This window comes from Lissotriton vulgaris, chromosome 11 (genome assembly GCF_964263255.1).
Source record: "Lissotriton vulgaris chromosome 11, aLisVul1.2, whole genome shotgun sequence".
Classification (NCBI taxonomy): Eukaryota; Metazoa; Chordata; class Amphibia; order Caudata; family Salamandridae; genus Lissotriton; species Lissotriton vulgaris.
Genome location: NC_141699.1, coordinates 864,317,059 through 864,333,806, shown reverse-complemented (window position 1 = coordinate 864,333,806; position 16,748 = coordinate 864,317,059). Strand labels below are relative to the sequence as shown.

General features: G+C 49.0%; 1 protein-coding gene across 2 annotated transcripts in view; it reads left to right on the top strand.

Annotated features, from left to right (window-relative positions):
• Nucleotides 1-16,748, top strand: part of FARP2 (FERM, ARH/RhoGEF and pleckstrin domain protein 2) — a 1,631,776-nt gene that overhangs the window by 1,227,005 nt on the left and 388,023 nt on the right. For both annotated transcript variants that reach the window (XR_015300958.1, XM_086944011.1), the window contains exon 17: nucleotides 10,253-10,334. Coding sequence is in view for 1 of the 2 variants with exons in the window: in XM_086944011.1 (XP_086800137.1) it covers nucleotides 10,253-10,334 (82 nt within the window). In the remaining variant the exon portion in view is untranslated. The remainder of the gene's footprint in view (nucleotides 1-10,252; nucleotides 10,335-16,748) is intronic.

The following is a 16,748-nucleotide window of genomic DNA, read 5'->3' as shown; positions in this document are numbered from 1 at the left end:
GGGCGTTTTCAATAAAAGTATTTATTGAACAGTCTTCTTTCTCATGCAGTAGAAATGAACTGCTACAATTGTAATACTGGCTGTAAAATATAATATGTACAGCGAGAAGAGTATTATGAATTAATACTGTAAAAGCATGGTATGGTTTCTAAGCCATAAAATACATACATAAGTAAGTAAATACTAAAAGTACTCAACTGGTGTTTCTAAAATACGCCTACCCCGATGTACCTAACCTAAGTCTAGTACGAGGGAAGAAGTAAGTATGGTGTAGCATAGATTTTAGTATTTTTGCCAAGAATCTATCCAAGATTTCTCTTAGGGTCTAATCAGCTCCGTACCTTGGTTTTAGAATGAAGGAGGTCTGGTATCTCTCTGTCTCGGGACTCGATTTCCCAACACCCCGCAAGGGGAGCTTGGAAACACTGGAGCTGGATTTCTCGGAAAGAGAAAAGACAGCATCTCTCTCAGTGCGTCAGCTGGAGGGTCGGCTTCCTTCGGCACTTGCTGTAGCGAGCTGCGTTGGGCAAGTAGATAGTTGAGCTGCTCCAAACCTCTGCGTGTTTGCTAGGGCAAGTGTGGGCATATTTATACCTTGAAGGTGCTGAGTTTGACGTAAAGTTGGACATAATAAACTCATCAAAAAATGGCAGTTCTTTGAAAACTCCATGAGTTCTTGGATAAATCAATATTCAAGCAAATCCCTGACTGCTGAAGGCGAGTTTTCCAAGAAATCGTTGTGACTTTTCGGTACTAGTGGAAGTATCCATGCCTGTATTTGGACTGCATGGGCTATGTCTAAATATGGTTATGATTTCTATGCCTATATAAGGGCAAGGTGATTTGTACCTATATAAGGGCTGGAATCGGGAAAATTACACTAGGGTCCTAAAATGCTATACAACAATACATACAACTCCTTTATTCTCTTGCGATATCCGGATTTTTTATAATAGTCTGATGACTGGGCATTAATAAGGAGACCAGGAATTACAGCGGAGGGGTGGAGGAGTTTAGAGACGTAGCATGCTCCATTACCTCTCTACGCTGGGCAGTCCTGAGGCTTTCCAATGCATTGCAATTGCCCTCTGAGCTATCAGCAAGGCTATAGCAAGAAAGAGGTTGGTAGCTCCTGTATAGGCCCAGGATGCAGTAGGCCATACAATACAGGTCTTATCAGCCAGAGGTGTGTGTGAGGGCTGAACATATCCCTGACCAGAATGCAAGGGCAACTAGCTGACATTTGCTTTGTCAAGATAACTGACTTTACATGTTTAAGTTTTGTACCATGTTTGCACCTATCCCTTGTTTTTATTACATTTTTAGGTTTCTTTCTTACACTTGTCTGTAAAGCGCTCTGATACTCGTAAGAGTCTTGTTCGCGCTATATAAAACTTGCAAAATAAATAAATAAATAAATAAGCAGTGCTAAAACATATGTATCAAGTCTGCCATAGGAACGTGGCATCGGGAGCATGCAGGTGATATGGTGGGGGTAATTTTGTGCAGTTTTGCGGGTGTTGTGGGAGACTTTACATGGGTAGGCAGTTGGTCTGCTCCACTCTTTTCTGGTTAGTTGGGGACCAAGGTCTTGTTCCCACCTCTGCCTTAGTGGTGCTAAAGGATCTTCCTTTGTGTGTGTGAGGGCCTTGGCAAACTAGGACATCACCCGCCATCCTGTGCCCATTGTGTAGGGTGTTTATATCAGGGGATGGGTTGCCGGTTCTGAAGTTGTCACTCCCAACAGTTGCTGCACTTGTGCCAGCAGGCATCTATGTACTAAGAACGGACCCACTGGCAGCCCCAAGTTCTCAGAGAGGAGGCCAAATGGGATGAGTACCCTGTCCTAAAATAATCTCCAAGGGTCCCTATTCCCATTGAGTCCCGAAGGCCGACTGCATCTTGGCCTTCTGCAAGTCTGAAGGTGCTCATGGATCATAGGGGGGTCTCCTGTGTGTATGGGGAATCATCTGAGTAGGCTCGTAGTGCCCTACAGTGACACTCAACCCGAATCAGTCTGTTTGCGGCTGGAGGTAGGGTCAATCTTGAAGAAACAACCCATGTACAAAGCCTTAGACCCCGTTGCCCACATGTTGTCACACCTCCTGTAGGTTAAATCCGGCCATCCAGTAGGTAGGCCATTCAATAGTGCCTCTAGGTAGCGGTGTTCAAACACTGGGGCCCTCGGTTCCCCCCTACTTCCTTAGGAGTTGTAGTTTGGATAAGGCTACCCTATGTCAGCCCTTGTTCGATATAAGGTTGCCTAGCATTGTCTTCAGTGATCGAAATGTGCTATGGGGAATAACATCCAGCAGATTGGCGAAATGGTATAAAAGCCTCTGTAACATCGCCATCTTGGAGAGGGCTACCTGACTTTGCACAGTAAGGGGACTCTTCAGGAGTTGCGGAACACCTAGGTTTCGCTCCAGTTCCCCCTAGCCTGGAGGCCTCTTGGAAGGCATCCAAAATGTTAGCAATTTCCCCATATCTACCCTTATAGCCTTTATATACATCAAAACTTCATACACATAGAGAGATACAGCGTGCGTTTCGCCATCCACTGCTATGCCCCAGTTCCTTCCAGACCACAGGAGGCAATTTCAGTCTGTTTGTTATTCATTCTGTCACTGCTTCAGCTGGTTTCTCTTCATTGCTCTTCAAAATGTTGAATATTTGCAACACTCACATTCTTTCTCTCACAACTGTATAATTTTCAGGTTTTATAAAGCTAACATCTTTAGTTTAATTTGCTTCACCTGCGCCATTTTCATCTTCATTTGCTGTTTGATTTGCACAACTTGCAACTCGAATATCTTGATTTGCTCTTCTCTTCTAATTGTTGACAAGTTTCAGTGTGCACAGCGGTCTGAATGCGAGCATCTGTTCTTGCGCTTTGATTTTTAAAAGGTTAATTTCCTAAAGTTTGCTTTTCTTGTTGTTCTCATAGAACTCTTTGCTCTCCCCCCTCTAGATTCACATAGCGAGCCAGATCTTGAGTCTGTGAATCAACAGCTTGTATCACTGCTTCATCATCATCTGCAGTACATACTATTTTTTGTGGGATGTGTGGATCAATCACAGCAAACCTCCACTCTTTCAAGCAGTGTTCGTCACTAATATGACTTGAAAGGTCTCCTTCCACCAAGGTTTTCAGCATGTCTTTTGAGCGTGTTTCACATCCCAGTGTCCAGGCTGTAGATTGTGGCAAAGTTAATAGCTTGCTGAAGGTATGCTCATCTATATAGAGCCAACCAACTCAATCATACAGTAATCCAGAGCCAGATCTTCAGTAGTACTCACAAGAGCAGCTGAAGGAATAACAGGAATCCTCATGGCTCTCCCCATTAGCAACTCATGAGGTGGTAATCCTATGTGTGTTGATTTCGGGTGCTCCTCATGCTCAGTAGAACCAGTGGAAGAACATCTGGCCTTTTCAGTGATATCATTAGGAACAGTGTACTGAACCTTACTTTCATCATACTATTTACTCTCTTCACTACACCTGATGATTCGTGTTGGTAACTATCATGCAACTTTTGGTTTATTTTCACTGCCATACATAGCACCCTCATTACCTCATTTAGAAAATGAGTTCCCTATCCGATTCTGAAGAGGTTGGCAGACCAAATCTGTTAGAAATGGGGTTTCTGGTTGGCTAAGGCTTGCGCCAAAGTCAGGCAGAAACCACCATTCTACGTCAGGGCAAGGAAGTCACCCGCCAAGATAACCCCTGCTCACCCCCTTGGTAGCTTGGCACGAGCAGTCAGACTTATCTCGGAGGCAAGGTGTAAAGCGTTTGCGCACGCACCCAGCAACAACACCCAAGGCCCACCATAAAAGAAACTCCACACAAGGTTCTATATAAAAATAGCCTTTGTATTGTACAAAACACATTAGATAATAAATACACACTTTACAATGTGCCATAGGCACAGGCAGAATTTACAGGGGATTAGGTCTATGGGACATGGGACAGGGCCACTGGCGCCACTGTCAGGAATAAACACTTTTAGAACTAGCACTTGGTAGACTTGGCACTCTGTAGGGATAACCCTTAGCACATAGAACAATTGTAGAACCAAATGGAAAATAAAGCACACAACCAGTAACCACTGGTAACAAGTAACAGCTTGAACTTGAACCTACGCAACCCTAACCACCGTAGGAAAATATTACGCAGGGAACCAGGACCTCACTAGCAACACCTGCACTAGGAAGAACAACCACCTAAGTATCACTATACATTTAGGTGTTTAGGCATGAAAACGTTACACATGATGCACCACAACATTCAGAGGTGTAGGGAAGAAAACACATGATGCATAAAACGCATTCAGAGGTGCAGCATAGAACAATTGCGCAGAAATTACATAAGCAACAACCTGTGACTGTCCCCAGGCCAACTGCCCTCTCTGGGGCTGAAACGCCCTGTGTCCCAATGTCAGGGCAGGCTGCGCAGGCAGCCAAAGGAAGAAATGCGCAAGACCTAAACGACGCAGCTGCCCACTAACTGCTGGGCAGCTGGAGAACTGAGCCTGGCACCAGCGTGCCTCCTGGCTCTCTTCTGGGGCTCTCAAAAAGAATGCGGCCAACGTTGGAGCCTTGTGGGCTCTAAATTAAAAAAAATGTCCCCTGAGCCTCGTGGGCTCTTGATACACAATGCCCAAGCACAGGGGAGCCTCGCAGGCTCTAGTATTCACACAACTGGGCCCTTAGGAGCCTCTCATGCTTTGAATGCCAAATGAAGGCCCCCGACGATGGAGTCCCCTCTCTGGGGACTCGAAGTGGAGAAATGCCCCCTGAGACTTGTGGGCTCTAAAGGAAGGCAGCGGAGGTCCCTCCCCAGCCCTCACTCACCAGGACAGTAGCGTGGACTCCTTTGCGTGGAGGCGGGGGCAGGCATGGCAATGTGCCTCGTGCCCCTGCCTCCCGGTAAACAGGCTGCAGGCTCCTCTGTGTGGAGGCGAGGGCAGGCACGGCAGGCGGCTTCCCCTAGAGGCGGCAGCGGCACGGGGTGGCCTTTACTTAAGTACAGTGTGGCCCTCGGGATGCGGCGCGGCCTCGGGGACAATGTGCGGGCAAGTTGGTACGCTTCAGACATACGGGGGCAAGTTGGTACGCCTCCGGCATACGGCGGCAAGTTGGTACGCTTCAAGCGTACGGCGGCAAGATGGTACGCTTCAAGCGTATGGGGGCAAGTTGGTACGCTTCCGGCGTACCGCAGCAAGTTGGTACGCTTCAAGCGTACATTGCACCAAGTTGGTACGCTTCAAGCGTACGGCGGCAAGATGGTACGCTTCAGGCATATGGGGGCAACTTCCCGCACTGGTAGGCGGAGTGCGAGCGGTACCGGATCACGGGCGAGGCAGGTTGTCAGTACGCCTCCAGCGTACTCGTAGGACTTCCAGCACTTTGTGCACACAGAGTGCGGGGCGGACTGGGCAGGCGTTGTGCGAGACGTACCACAAGCCGGTACGATGCGCAGGATTAGAGGGCGGTGCAAAGGGGTACGCTTCTAGCGTACTCAGCGTACTTCGAGGCACTTCGGTACACACGTAGTGCGAGGCGTACCTCAGGTGATCACAGCAGTACGGCTCCAAGGGTCCCCACAGGCGGTGCAAACACTGGGTAGACACCCGTGAAATGAAACTTACAATCCGGCACAAGAGGGGTAGGCTCCCTCGGATTCACCCATAAAGCGGGGTGGCACTTAATTAAATAAATAATGAAACGGGGTGGGCACCCGTGCCAAAAAGCAAAGACAGGGGGATCCCCACGCCGGGGAATCCCTCAGGAGGGGGATCACAGCTCCGGGCTGCACCTCACAGGTGAAAGAGCTCCTCTGGGGGAGAAATCAAGCGCGGCCCAGGCGCTTTAAGGAACAAGGTCACAGGTCCCAAAAGAAGTCCAGCACAAGTCCTTAGGCAGGCAGGGGGTGCAAAGTCTGGGCCCAGGGGCCAGCTCACGGGGCCCTCCAGGCAGGGAGGCAGTCCCAGTGGCGGTCCTCCTGGTGCCCAGCAGCAGCAGGCCCCCCTCTTCTGATCAGGAACAGGAGAACATTTTCATGGGGTCACAGCCCCTCTTTTATACACCTTTTCCCTTTGTCTCAGGGTGCAGGGAGGAGGCAAACCAGTCGCAGCTGGTTTTGGAGCACTGTGATGTGCCCAGCCACCCTTCCTATTCACTGGCCAGGCTAGGGTCATCAGTCGCACCACAGGGGGCGGAGCCAGCATTGTTTGGGGAAAGCCCAGCCCTTTTCAGGTCCCAGGTGCACCCCTCCCTCATATCAGCATGCTAATCTAAACACTCACCACCGGGGCAGACCCATCCTGACTCCTGGAGCCAGGCTCACCAGCCAGCTCCAGCCAATCACATGCCAGACACCAATTACACAAACATGCCAACTTCTAGAAGTGGCACTGCCACACTAGACACAGTCACGCTGCACACATCATCGCGCAGCATTCAATCACACAAGTCCGCACATACCAAACTCGCACCTGCACTCCCCACGCATCAGGAACTACCAGGGACACATGCATTCCCCATGCATTCCTATGGGAGGGCAGGCCAACCTCACCACATGCACGCACTTTACCCTGGGACACAGTGGTAAAGTGCGCAGAAACCAAAAATCACTATCACCAGGTCACATACCAAAAGCAAAAAGTTCAGGGGTGAACCTGCCAGGAGGGCCAAGTCCAACAAAATCCAAACATCAATTCCCTCAGTAGCAGCTTGACCTCACTACGTCACAATGCCTTGTCAAATATGCTTAAATCCATCTACTGACAAACACATGACCACTAAGATATATCTTAGACGGTTACAAACTTCCATTTCTACAAAATCTATATGTAGCCCTGTGAAAGGACCTTCTGATTATCCCATATGATTCTTTAACTCATGTTTTTGTACCAACATTGACTTACTGACGGGTTAAGCACATTTGTCACAGGTTTTCCGCTTTATTCTAAAATCTAGACTATACTAATACTTCTGAATGTGGGTAACATTACATGAAGTCCCACATGTGTAGGTCAGTGCATGTCTTTCGCCATCTCCAGTAGCACTGAATCTGACAACACAAATCTCCTAATCAATTGACCTCCACAAACAATTTGTATTTCACGTACATCGCGCTTTTTCCCAAAGTTGCTGTTTATTCCTTGACAGCTCACTTTCCTGGTGTCTGAGTTCATCCAAAGTTTGAACTGACAGTGACTAAAAGTTATTTACTGTTTCCACTTATGTTTCAGAATTCTAGTCTAATTCTAATTTACAAGACATACAAGTACAGCATTTTTCAACTTCATCTGCGGAGGTGCTGCACAGTAAAACCATGTTATCTTCACTCCTGCATGTGGCACACTTCACAACGATATTCTTTGGAATCTTTAAAGCTTTCAATCAATACAAACTTTGTGGCACATTTGTTTATTGAAGTGCCAGCTAATGCTAGCTGGGACCAAAATTGGCTACTTGTGCTAAAGTTACATTAAAAAAAACAGGATGCCTCCACAGCATGTGCCTCTTGAAGAATTCCATGATTCTCACATGGACACCATCTACAAATAAAACTAAATCATCCAACTTGTCAAAAATCTGATCTTGGCGCATAATTCAGTCACATCTATACACACGTGCTCAAAGACATCACTTCCATCATCAGTTTCCTCAGTTGCTTTCTTTGGCAAAGGAAGAGTGTATCAGGATTCAGGGTATTGCATCAGCTACAGGAAATGTTTATTGCCACCAATATGATCTGTTCATACTTACACAGGTGGCAAATTGTGAGATTTTAAGTCTATGTACAAATTAGCAATTTTTTAACTGAATGTGGAATGAACATAATAGGTGTATACCGCATTACAATTCTCTCACTATAATATTGATCTTTAAACAACCAGGCAAAGTAGTGGCTACTAGAGCTAGTGTTGCAGGAATGTAAGCATTGAGTCATATCAATGCTGGTGAGTAAGAACAGTGTGCACCCTTCTTTTTCATGAAAAAATAAATAAACACCTTTCTCATAATTGGCCATTTCTAGAGTGAGCGTGGTACACAAACCGGGTCTAAGCTCCAGGACGTTTTTCATTACTTCATTGCCTTCATCGTCCCAGGACACCAGATCACCAATGTCATTGTGCATCATCTTCGCAATCAAGGAAAGGTTTGGAATCCACTGACATTACTAGCCAACCATTCCTAGAAACATACTCCCTTCTCTTTGTGTATTTGGTTTCATTGCAGAATTTTAGAAATGCGTTCTTTGGATATCTTCCTCACAGCGTTTTTGATTTGATATCCCAATTGAATGATTTCCTTTTGTCAGTACCTCAATTTAATCTGGAAAACTTTACACCCAGTCCCATCTAAATCATTTAGTAAAGCAATTGTATCCCGCTTACAGCCTTCTTTTACTTTGGTTGCAATTGTCAAATCATCAGCATACTTCACCAGTACTGATTCACAAGGCAAATTTAAACATTCAAAATCTTCCTTGTGTATTTGTAAAAAGATGAAGGGGCTCTCTGAATACAGTTGTGGGATTTTACACCAGATGAAAATTCTATTTGAGTCTGAGCACAAAAAGATACTGACAATCCTCATGAACACTGAATGCTCATCACAAATCAACAACTCTGAACGATTCTGCAATATCTGAATTTGAAACACAATTATTGCTGGATTCAGTACCATGGAACAACACAGCATAACTATATCATTTACTTTGCCCAAATCCTGTGTTGTTCTCAATTTAAGACTCGGTTTCTTGAAGCCCTTTTTAGGTGAATTACATGGGCAACCTAAGACATCTTTTAGAGTGACCTGCTTATTCATTTTATCAATGATAGGCACAATCCCATCCTAACCTTCATGAGTAAGCCTATATTGAGGAGGACGAGGATACACTGCATTCGGTTTTACACTGATCTGCACTGTCGCTGCACTTTTAATTAACCCAACCTCTTTCCTTGTAAAGTCTTGACCTACTTTTTCACAGTGTCTCTCAAGTATGGAGGTAAATCTGTTTTGAGAACTGGGAACAATATAACAGTTGTCTCTTGTGATTTTATTTTAAAGTCCATGTCATCAACATTTGTTTGAATACCAACACCATTCATGTATAGTAAATCATGACATTGAACTTTGTAATGTAAGTAAACAGAGTAGCATAGAGTATGCTCCCTAAGTAGTAAGACAACAGACTGGCACATTTCCCAAAAGCATAATCTTTTACAGGATTTTAGGCAGAAAAGGCACACACCTTTAGTTAATTTTAATGGTCTGACAGGGTTGGACTAGCAATGTTAGAAAATCAGGACCAATAAGCATTCAAATAGATTAGATGCATTCAATAAGATACACCTAGTAAACACTAACTTTACTGTATATATATATGAATGAGGTGTGCCTAAAAAATTAAGCAGATGATGGTACATGTATGTAACTTAACAAAACAATAACATGTTCAGTGAAGGAAAGGTTCTTTCATTCAAGCCTTTGAAATGGGCCTTGAAAATTCCAACATACAAGCACATCCTGGATATGGCTTCCTCAGAGGAACACACACTAATACAATTATAGAAGAGATGTGGCGCAGCGGCCAGGGTGCCTGATTCTGGACCACTGGGTTTACGGTTCGATCCCCGGCGCCAGCAGCAGGTCAGCCCCGCACCATGTGACTCTGGGCAATAGCTCGCTTAATCTTCCTGAGGGCCCCCAGCACCGGGAAACCACTTCGGAGGTAGCTGTGCGCTTTACAAATTCAAGGTTATTAGTATAGTAATGCAGTAAAAAAAAAAACACAACAGACAAGGCTTTTATTGTGCTGATTTTGTGAAATGGAAAATTTACTGTGCACATTTTGAGAAATGGAAAAGCACAAAGAGAAATACATGTATGTGGAGAATGCTCGTTCTGAAAAAATAAAATTGCCCTTTCTTTCTGCAAATGTGAAATGATGTCAATGCAGACTTGTTGAGGCCTACTCAGGTTACTTTAAACACATCTAAATTATGCAATATTTTCTAATTGTTACAAAATGTTCTCACACTACCTTCATAACTCGGTGTAGTAAAAGCAGTTTCGGAGGTACTAACGAGCTGCGGTTGCCACTGTTCTCCTTGCTACCCTCTATTGACATGCATTACTTGCTGCCAAGCCCCTTCAAATGTATTCAATTTCTGAGCTTTGCTCAGTCAGAAATTCTCTTTTCTGAACTGTTTTTGCTTTTATTTTGATTCAGGGAAGGACGATCCAATGCACATGCAAAAGGAGACTACCAGAGGATCGGGGACATCATGTGTGATAACATGACCAAGCTGAAGGTGAGTCTAAAGCAGGGAGAAATAAAGGCCTCAGGCTGGATTGTACATCACTGCAGCAATGTCTTGAAGAACAACGGGCTTCACTGGACACTATGTGCTGGTAGAGGACATTCATAAAGTGTGGCTTTCTCTTTAGAAAGTTGGCCTCCAACATGTAAATCGTGGTTGGTAGGCATTCTTATTTTGGACAGTTTTAACTTCTCTAGGTGTAAATCTGTGTATTGGAATACTTTGGAGTGCCACCTACAGCCAAAGGCTGGTGGACATGATATATATGGTAGCGCATAATAGAAAACAAACACTGAAAACAAAGCCCCTCTCCAAAACTAGGGTCTTAAATTTCCCCCACCCTCCAAACAGTCCTCCCCACACCACTTTTCTTCATTCACAGTGTCTAAAGGTTCATGTCCCAATTTAAAGTGGCCTGGCAAAGACATTATAAATGTCCCATGTGCCCACAACTGCTTTTAGGGTATAATGGGCCGGACTATGCTGTGGTGTCCCTTATGGTGAAGTGAAGCACCCTTAAATATTTGAGGCACGTGGGTTCTCTGTATTCTTGTTGGAGAAAATGTATTCACAAAAGAAGTGCCTCTTGTGATCCTGAGATCTTTTCCATCGCCATTAGGTTCCAAAGACGGTGTAGCCATGCCCCATATTTTTAAACCATGTCTCTGCCCCACAGCACTAAAACAGCCTGTCTAGCTGTGGCCAGAGCCATTGCTGACCCTCAGGGCGAGCGAAGTGGGAAGGTAAATGCGTTTTGTAGTCCCAATAGAATGTTGGCTGAGAATGGGGGAATGTCTGTGTGGAATATTGTGCTGATGCTGCTGAGTACTGCTGACCAATAGGGCGGAAGCTTTGGGCAGTGTCATAAAAGAGGTGTGAGGGTGCCAGGCGAACCACAGCCTCTCCAGCATTCTGGGGAGTTGTTCGGATACCAAGTGTGAGTCTGGGTGAGTGTAGTACCAATAATGTTTGATCTTAATCTTAGCTTCCCTTCCGGTGGCGCTTATGCGATGAAATATACCTCCCCCATTCTATTTCAAAATTTCCTTCCATTCCACTTGTATGGGTATCTTCGATTTCCTCCTGTACACTTTCAGGCACATGCATCCACGTGACCGTATTGAAGGAGATGACTTATTTAGAAAAAAATATATGATACTTTTTAAAAATGTACTTCAACTTCTGTGAATGGACAACCAATATTTATTAGAGAACTTGATTTTAAAGACTTTGCTACCAATGTGTCATGCTTGGACCACACATCAACACACTCCACAGAAATGTGTTGCTTTAGATACACACTTGCTGCCTTTCTTGCCTGGGATTATCAATTATTCCTCAATTTCATATTCTGATTAAACATCAAGGCCCTTTATTGAACTTTTTTGTCATAGCTACTACCCCAGCCGAAGGTTAATACTCCAAAAGTAATCTGCAATATAGTGCGACACATGAAGAACTTGCACCCCAACAACTTTGCTTGAGCTGCAACACAAAGATTGAAGGGCAACCCACTTCCTGGAGCACCAAGCACATCAACTGTTGCAACAGCATCTTCAGCAAGCAGTCCATACTCATATATAAATCTTGATTTTGTTGAACCTACATTTCTATGCATTTATTGCGATGAACTTTTCTGTTACGTGAAACAGTCTATCAACCTCATCAAATTTGCGCACTTGTTGCCTTTCTTTGCAGAGGTTATGAACTATTGTTCAAGTTCATATTCCTATTAAAAGTGCAAGCCCTTTATCGAGCATTTTTGTTGTAGCTACTACCCCGGCCTAAGGCAGTGGGAAATTTGCGCACTTGCTACCTTTCTTGGCTAGGGTTATCAATTATTCTTAAATTTGATATTCTGATTCAAAGTCATGACCCTTTATGTTATGTTATGTTATGTTATGTTAAAATGGGACTTTTATAGTGCAACGGCTACTCCAAAGGAGTGTCCCGGCGCTTTGTGCTCCAGACCTAAAGAAAGAGCTGGAAAACATAACAGTAAAAAGACAGAAGCCTAATAAGGGGAAACGCACTAACCAGAGAACAGCCAAGTTTTCAAGTCCTTCCTAAAGGCAAGCAAGTTCGAGGTAGTCCGCAAGGACACTGGTAGAGAGTTCCATAGCTGGGGGGCAAGGAATCTAAAGGACCGGCCGCCTAGCCGAGCCCTTTTGATACGTGGGACCCTTGCTAGAGCCAATGTTTCCGACCTGAGGGATCGCGTAGGTCGGTAGAAGTCCAGCCTCTTCTGGAGATATTTTGCACCATTACCGTGCAAGGCCTTATGGGCTAAGGTCATGGCCTTAAACAGTATCCTCTTCCGTACAGGAAGCCAATGGAGGGATAAAATAAGGTTAGAGGCACTAGTACGGCGATGCAGGCCAAAAATCGCTCGAGCTGCAGCGTTCTGGGTCACCTGCATACGCTGAAGGAGATATTCTGGCAGACCCAGATATAGAACATTGGCATAATCCAATCTGAAAGAAACACGTTAGTGTTAGATTCCTTACCTTAGAATATCCCCAGGCGTCAGTCTGGATCCGGAAACTTTTGCGTAGCAGTACCCCTGCGCGTCGGTAGGCGTCGTCTGCAGGCGTCCCCTGCGGCTCCGCGTCCGTCGTTGGCGTCGTGCGCCGTGATGACGTCGCTGGAGTATATAGACGCCGCCTCCGCGCGCTGACGTCAGTTCTTCTTTTTTCCGCGCCAGTGGACGCAGATCTGAAGAGCAGTACTCCGGTCTTTTGACCAAGTTTTTCCAATTGTTATCACTTTGTGCCTGTTAGGATGCCTGGGTTCAAGCACTGTGATGACTGTGAGCGCACGATGTCGGTCACAGACCATCACCGCCTCTGTCTCCGGTGTCTGGGCCCCGACCACGACGTGGACTCCTGCGTCGACTGCCGGGCCCTCACCAGCAAAGCTAGACGGGAGCGGTCCCGCAAGCTACTGGAGCTCCGGGTGTCGGCCCCACGTCGGGACCGGGAGCGGTCCCGGTCCGGCCGGAGGTCGAGAGAGCGTTCGAGGGAGCGGTCGCGGGGCCGCGCCAAGCGTTCCGGAAGTCGACACCACTCGTCATCCTCGTCAGGTAAGAAACACAAGAAGTCGGGGCGTCGTCATCGTACCCCCGACTCCCCCCGACGCTCGCGCGATGCGGCCGGGGGTTCGGGTGACCCCAACCCCGCGGCTCCGCGAGAGTCGCCGGCGCGACCTGCCCCATACCCTCAGGTCCCTGGGCACGGTGCGACGCCTGAGGAGATAGAGGCGTTCCTCATGGCCATGAGGGCCCTGTCTCCTCCGGCGGGTTCCACGGCGCCTGCGGGCCCAGTGAACCCGTCCGGGGGCCCTAGCGGTTCTGCTGACCCTACCTCGACGCCGTCGGATGCTCCGATTCCGGCGCCGCCGGCGGCGCCGATCCCGGCGCCGCTAGGGCCTTCGGGGTCGACGCCGGATGGACGTCCATCCAACCCGGCGCCGATTCCATCGGGGTTGCCCACGGCTCCGCCTCCGCGCGACGCCGGTTCCTCGGTGCCGGCTTTGGGCGGCACTGGGGCTCCGGCTCCGGGCGGCGCCGTCCCCTTACCTTCACCGACGCCGGACGCGGGGCCGGACGGGCGTCGCTCGACGCCGGTCCCGGCGCCGATGGGGCCCATGAACCCAGAGGAGCCGGTCTACATCGTTGACTCCGAATACGGAGAAGATGAAGAGTTCGGTGAAGGTTGGGAGGGGTCCAAGGACCCTCTGTCACGCGAGTGCCAGTATGACCCGGACTGGACAGGTGACTTGGGGGATGCCAGTGGTCTGGACGACTCTCCTAACCCTGGTCTGATCTCTCCTCCTTCCGTGGCATCGGTGGAGGGAGCTGCATATTCTGTGGTGCTGATGAGGGCTGCCAAGGCCTTACACCTTGAGCTCCCCGTCGCGGCCGTGAGGCCTAACATCCTCACCGAGGTCTTCAAACTGCAGTCATGCCCACAGGAGCCACTGCTGCCGTTTAATGAAGCCTTGTCGGACGTTCTGTTGGGCACGTGGTCCAGGCCCGCTTCAGGTGCGCCTGTCGATCGGAACGTGGCCAGGCGCCACCGTCCTTGTCCGGACGACCCCAAGTTCCTGTCTACCCACCCCACACCTGAGAGTCTGGTGATCCAGGCCTCGACCTCCCAGTCCGCATTCCCGTCGGCCCCACCCGACCGGGAATCCAAGAGGTATGACCAATTTGGCAAGAAGGTCTTCTCGTCCATTAGTTTGGGCCTGCGGTCTTGCAACACCGCCTGCCTCTTGGGCCGCTACACCCACTCTGTGTGGGATACGGTCGCGGAACTGCTGCCAGAATGCCCCATGGAGGTGCGGGCAAAACTCGGTCAGGCTGTGGCTGAGGGCCGAGATGCAGCGAAATATTCGATACGGTGTGGTCTTGATACGACCGACTCGCTAGGCAGAGCTATGTCAACAACGGTGGCGATTCGTCGCCACGCCTGGCTGAGATCCGCCAATTTTTCGGCAGATGTCCAGAGTACATTGATGGACATGCCGTTTGATGGCTGTCACCTGTTCGGTGACAAGGCGGACCACGCGCTGGAACGCTTCAAGGACTCCAGGGTCACGGCCAAGTCCTTGGGTCTCTCGACCCAGCGTCAGCAACCGGGTTCGTTTCGCCCCTTTCGTGGCCAAGGAAGGGGCGCCCCCCCACGTGCTGCCAGCCACGCGCCGCAACAATCCTTTCAACGCGGTGGCGGCCGTGGAAACCGCCGTGGTGGCGGTCGGGGACAACGGCGGGGTCAGACCACACCCTCCCCCGCAGCATCTACCCCAAAATCCTCCTAGTCCGTGCTTTCGGCCCCATGTGACGCCAGTGGGTGGCAGGGTTCGCCATCACCACGCTCACTGGCGCACGATCACTTCGGACAGGTGGGTGCTGCAAATTGTCCGAAGGGGCTACTCCCTCCCCTTCGAGACCTCTCCTCCAGCCATGCCACCGCAGAACCACCGTGTGTCGGGGGACCACTTGTCACTTCTGCAGGAGGAAGTTACGGCCCTCTTGGCCAAGGGGGCCATCGAGCGCGTTCCTGGGCCAGAAGTAGGGCGTGGTTGTTATTCCCACTACTTTCTGGTGCCCAAGAAGGACAAGGGGGGCCTACGTCCTATCTTGGATCTAAGGAACGTCAACGGCTTCCTCCGGAAGGAGAAGTTCAAGATGTTGACGTTAGCTCAGGTCTTGGCTGCTCTAGACCCACAAGACTGGATGGTAGCGTTGGACTTGCAGGACGCCTATTTTCACATCCCCGTCCTGCCGGCCCACCGGCGTTACCTGCGGTTCACGGTAGGCCTGGAGCACTTTCAGTTTATCGTGCTTCCCTTCGGCCTTACCAGCGCCCCACGGGTGTTCACAAAGGTGATGGCGGTGGTCGCAGCCCATCTGCGCAGGTTAGGGGTTTCAGTCTTCCCCTACCTAGACGACTGGTTGTTGAAGGCGGGCTCGCCCCAGACAGTCGTCCACCACCTTCAGATGACGGCAGACCTCTTGCACGGCCTGGGGTTCTCCATCAATGTGCCGAAATCACACCTGTGTCCCTCTCAAAAGCTCCTTTTCATCGGAGCGGTTCTGGACTCGGCGCAGTTTCGGGTTTATCCTCCGGAACGGCGGGTTCGGGATATTCAGGCTTTGATTCCCATCTTTCAGCCGCTATCCCGAGTTTCGGTCAGGTTGACGCTGCGGCTGCTGGGACTGATGGCTTCCTGCATCCTTCTGGTGCATCACGCCCGGTGGCGGATGCGGGCTCTGCAGTGGGACCTGAAGTTTCAGTGGGCCCAGCATCAGGGCAACTTGTCCGACCACGTCTTGATCTCGGAGGGCACTGCGAGACAACTGCAGTGGTGGCTTACGGACCGCGATTGGGTCAGGGGCAAGTCCCTCTCCCTTCCCCAACCGGAGCACGTTGTCGTGACGGACGCGTCCCTCCAGGGCTGGGGTGGCCACTTGGGAGAGGCAGAGATCAGAGGCATCTGGTCTCCGGCGGAGTCCCGGCTCCATATCAACCTGTTGGAGCTGCGGGCGATTCGTCTGGCACTGAAGGCATTCCTCCCCTTTGTCAACGGGAGTGTAGTGCAGGTGTTCACCGACAACACCACCGCCATGTGGTACTGCAACAAACAGGGCGGAGTGGGGTCGTGGACCCTTTGCCAGGAGGCTCTGCGCCTCTGGCAATGGCTGGAACGTCAGGGCGTGACTCTGACGGTTCAACACCTGGCAGGTTCTCTGAACGCCAGGGCGGACGAACTCAGCCGTCGGTGCTCGATGGATCACGAATGGCGTCTGAACTCGGACGTGGCGCAAGGCATCTTTCTGCAATGGGGAGAGCCTTGGTTAGATCTATTCGCCACAGAAGAGAACGCGCAATGTCATCAGTTCTG